The sequence below is a fragment of the Pieris brassicae genome, chromosome 5 (genome assembly GCF_905147105.1).
Source record: "Pieris brassicae chromosome 5, ilPieBrab1.1, whole genome shotgun sequence".
Classification (NCBI taxonomy): domain Eukaryota; kingdom Metazoa; phylum Arthropoda; class Insecta; order Lepidoptera; family Pieridae; genus Pieris; species Pieris brassicae.
Genome location: NC_059669.1, coordinates 7,987,971 through 7,991,610, shown reverse-complemented (window position 1 = coordinate 7,991,610; position 3,640 = coordinate 7,987,971). Strand labels below are relative to the sequence as shown.

Sequence of the window (3,640 nt, the reverse complement as noted above, 5' to 3'; positions counted from 1 at the left end):
ACAAAAAAGTACGTGAAACATGGCGGTGGAAACATTAAAATGTGGGGTTCATTTTCTGGACGTGGAGTGGGACCTGTGAGGAAAGTTCAGGGTAACTTAGATGCTATCCTACGATGCTTCCCTATGCTGAGGAGCATCTCCCTATTATATGGACGTTTCAGCATGATAAAGACCCAAAACATACCGTCCGTTCAGTCAAGTCGTTTCTTACCAGTCAGTCAGTATCGGTGCTAGATTGGCCAGCAAATAGCCCGGACCTTAACCCAATCGAGCACCTTTGGCACGAAATCAAAAAAAAGTAGCCACTTATCGTACCACAACTTTAGATGAACTTAATGAAGCTTTTTGTGAGGCATGGGCAAACATTCCTGTCGAAACATGCCAGAAACTGATAATGTCTATGCCACATCGGTGTCAAGCGGTAATTACTAACAAAGGTTTTGCTACTGGGTACTGATTTTACACGTAATAAAATGGAGCTGTTAAAGATATTATAATACTGCAGATTATTAGTTTTGTTTAACTCTATTTTTCATTATAGTTTACTGTCCTTAATTAAATGTCCAGCTACAGAAGTATACCTTAAAATTGAATACATATTCAACCTTTGATATTAAATACTTTTTTCTATTTATTTGTTCTTTTATTTACAGCCATTTAAAGCATATTAATCAGACCAAATTATGCAAATAATAGTTACTGAGAAATCAATAGGGTTTTATATTTGTATGTACATAACCAGTTATTGTTCTTCACTATCTTGCATGTCCCTAATTAGTTGACCACGACTGTATATATTATATATTATGTAATGTGTATATTAATATTTTTATTGACATCACAATTTGACAGAAAGAGCAAATCAGCAAACTTTTCAACATCAAGTTTACAGTATAAGGTAACTAAGAAAATAACATATGAAAAATTTCAACATTACTAGCCCATAGACCTTAAGAAACGTAACCTGTATAATTATAATATTAATTGGTTATTTTTAATTACATAAAAATATGTATTTTTTATAAGTTTAATACATATGTTATATTTGATATATAACATATGTATTAAACTTAATTTTTAATACATATGTTATATATCAAATAAATTTTAAATATTAAATATTAATAAGGCCATTTTAAATATTAATAAGTCACTCACCTAACATCTTCAATTGTTTATCATACATCTCTTCTAACACCATACTACATATTTTATATCACATTTATTTTATGCTTTGTTCTTTTTCATTTGCTAGTGCACATTATAAAATAAAGCACAGACATGTTTATAGAGTTCAATTTAAAGTTCTAATAAGTTACCAGTTACTCTATGGTCCCAAATACACTTATTAACAACATTTAATTAACATTACTGACACTTCATAATTAATAGATGCTATTCTTGAGTCCATTGTTTTCTCTAATAATATCTCTGCTAGGAATCTTTTGGGACCATTTGATTATCTCCAAAGCAGTGCTTGTGACCTGGGTTTTTATATGAATTCTCGTGCAATACACTATGGGAGCTTGTCCTACATTTTGTAAGACACAGCTCATAGTCGTCAGCAAGGGAATGCACCAAAACATGCTCCTCTGCAGTTAATTTAGATAACACAACTTGAAGCATGTTACGCTGAAACCAAATTTAATTACATCTTACAAATTTCCCCCTGGTATAAGACCTGTTTTGTCTATTAAATATATTTATGTATGATCAAACTATATCAAACCTAAAAGTGTTATGCATACCTTGCTTGAAATACTATTATGAATACTATATTGAGTTATTAATGTTTCAAACTGTTTACAGTATTTTTAATGAAATAGTAAATACTCTCTATTTATAGCATAATAAGTTTTAGTTCATTAAAATAAATAGTTTTTCAAATTAAATTATTAATTAGTCTATATAATAATCATGTGAGGGGATATAAGGATGATATTTTTATTACCTTTTTAGGATCAAGACAACATGCAACACAGTATTCATAAATGATACAACAGTGATCCTCGTTACAAGATTGACAACTATATCGTGTAGTTTCATCTGTGTCAATCATACAGCAACCATTTTGTCCTATATAATTTCGTCGGCAAACATATCCTGTAACAATATCATTTTATTGAAGACCCACTAACAGAATTTGTAGGTAAGTAGTTGCTATTAAGCATTCGTTGGCAAAATTTATGTAACAGACTTTTTCTGAATAACTCTCATGCCAAACAATGTAAGATATTTCTAATGTGAACCCATAAATAGAAAAATCTTAATTTTTTTTATTATCTAGATTTATAAGTATATTTTATTTCACGATTAAGTTACAAAATGTGAACAATAAGACACCTATTACATTTTATTATAAAAAAGACTACTCTAGAAACTTCCATTCCACTATTTTAAATTAAAATATCAATTTTTTGCAGCAGCTTTAGGCTCAGTTTACCTTAATGTTTGTTATTTATATTAGCTGTTATATATAGTAGGGCCCAGGAAAGTATTAAATACCTCTATCATCAACAATTAATGCTCTGCCTTGGACAGAATTTCTGCATTCCAGATCAGATGTTTCATTATGCTCTTGTAGAGTACGCCAAACAAATGGCTTATGTTGAACTGAGACATCTTGATATATCATATTTTTGTTGTTACCCTGAAAGCATAGTTTACATTACATTTCTTAAATATTTTGGAAAAAGAAAACACAAAATTCTTGTTTACAACATAACTTCAATAAAAATAGAATAAATTATATGATTAACTTATACTATAAAATGGGAGGAAAGAATTTTTTTTTATAAAAATCATAATTTAACTAACCTCTTTGAGAAAACTTACAATACAGTAAGTTAATGATGAAGCAAATATGATTCCAAGCACCAAGGGCCTCCGAATGAAGCGTAATATAGCAGCATAAAACATTTTTACTCGCGGAAATCTAGTTTTGTTCGCACAATGATAACTTGAATAAATCGCAAGTAAAAACATTTTTGACGTTACATATTATCTTCACTTACTCTCCTGTTTAAATTTTAATGCATTTTATAGGAGTAATGCGAATCGCAATCTTTAACTAAACGTATACTAATTGAAAATAATCAGTAGTTTTTTTTTATATTCTAATTTGTTATTATTGTATTTTATATGTATTCCAAAGATGAAAGAGTATACTAATTTTCTTTGGTATTCGAATGTAGGGCAGTCTCTGGTATTCTTTAAACAATTCCGATGTCACAGATTATGTACAGCGCTGCCAACTACCGATGTTTATAGTGAGGTGAAGGGCCCAAAAAAATATTCAGTGGTTTAGTCCCGTAAATAAGAATAAGCATAGAGGTTTAAAAGCAAACAGCATCCGAATTTGAAAATTAGGTGTCACATTCACCCATTATGTACATACATTTCATTTTGAATTTGTGTATTTGGTATAATTGGCTAACAATTATTGTCACACGTGGACATTAAAATTGACAAATATGGCCAATAACAAATAAGTGCTACGAAAAAAGCGCGGGAAACGTTGGTCGTGGCGGGAGTGTTTTTTTCTAGTGAAATTTTTAAATTTAATTTAACTTGTATAAAAGATCAGTTTTATATATTTATGTATGTATTAGTTTAATTTAATTGTTTTGTTTATTAATTT

General features: G+C 29.6%; 1 protein-coding gene across 1 annotated transcript; it reads right to left on the bottom strand.

Moving 5' to 3' along the window:
* Nucleotides 1–1,130: 1,130 nt before the first annotated feature.
* LOC123709310 (SREBP regulating gene protein) lies at nt 1,131–3,142 on the bottom strand. The gene is made up of 4 exons (XM_045660535.1): nt 2,818–3,142; nt 2,506–2,650; nt 1,952–2,103; nt 1,131–1,632 (listed from the first exon to the last, which is right to left on the bottom strand). Exons 1-4 carry the CDS (start codon nt 2,983–2,985, stop codon nt 1,435–1,437), a joined length of 663 nt encoding a protein of 220 aa, XP_045516491.1. The 5' UTR covers nt 2,986–3,142; the 3' UTR covers nt 1,131–1,434.
* Nucleotides 3,143–3,640: the final 498 nt, after the last annotated feature.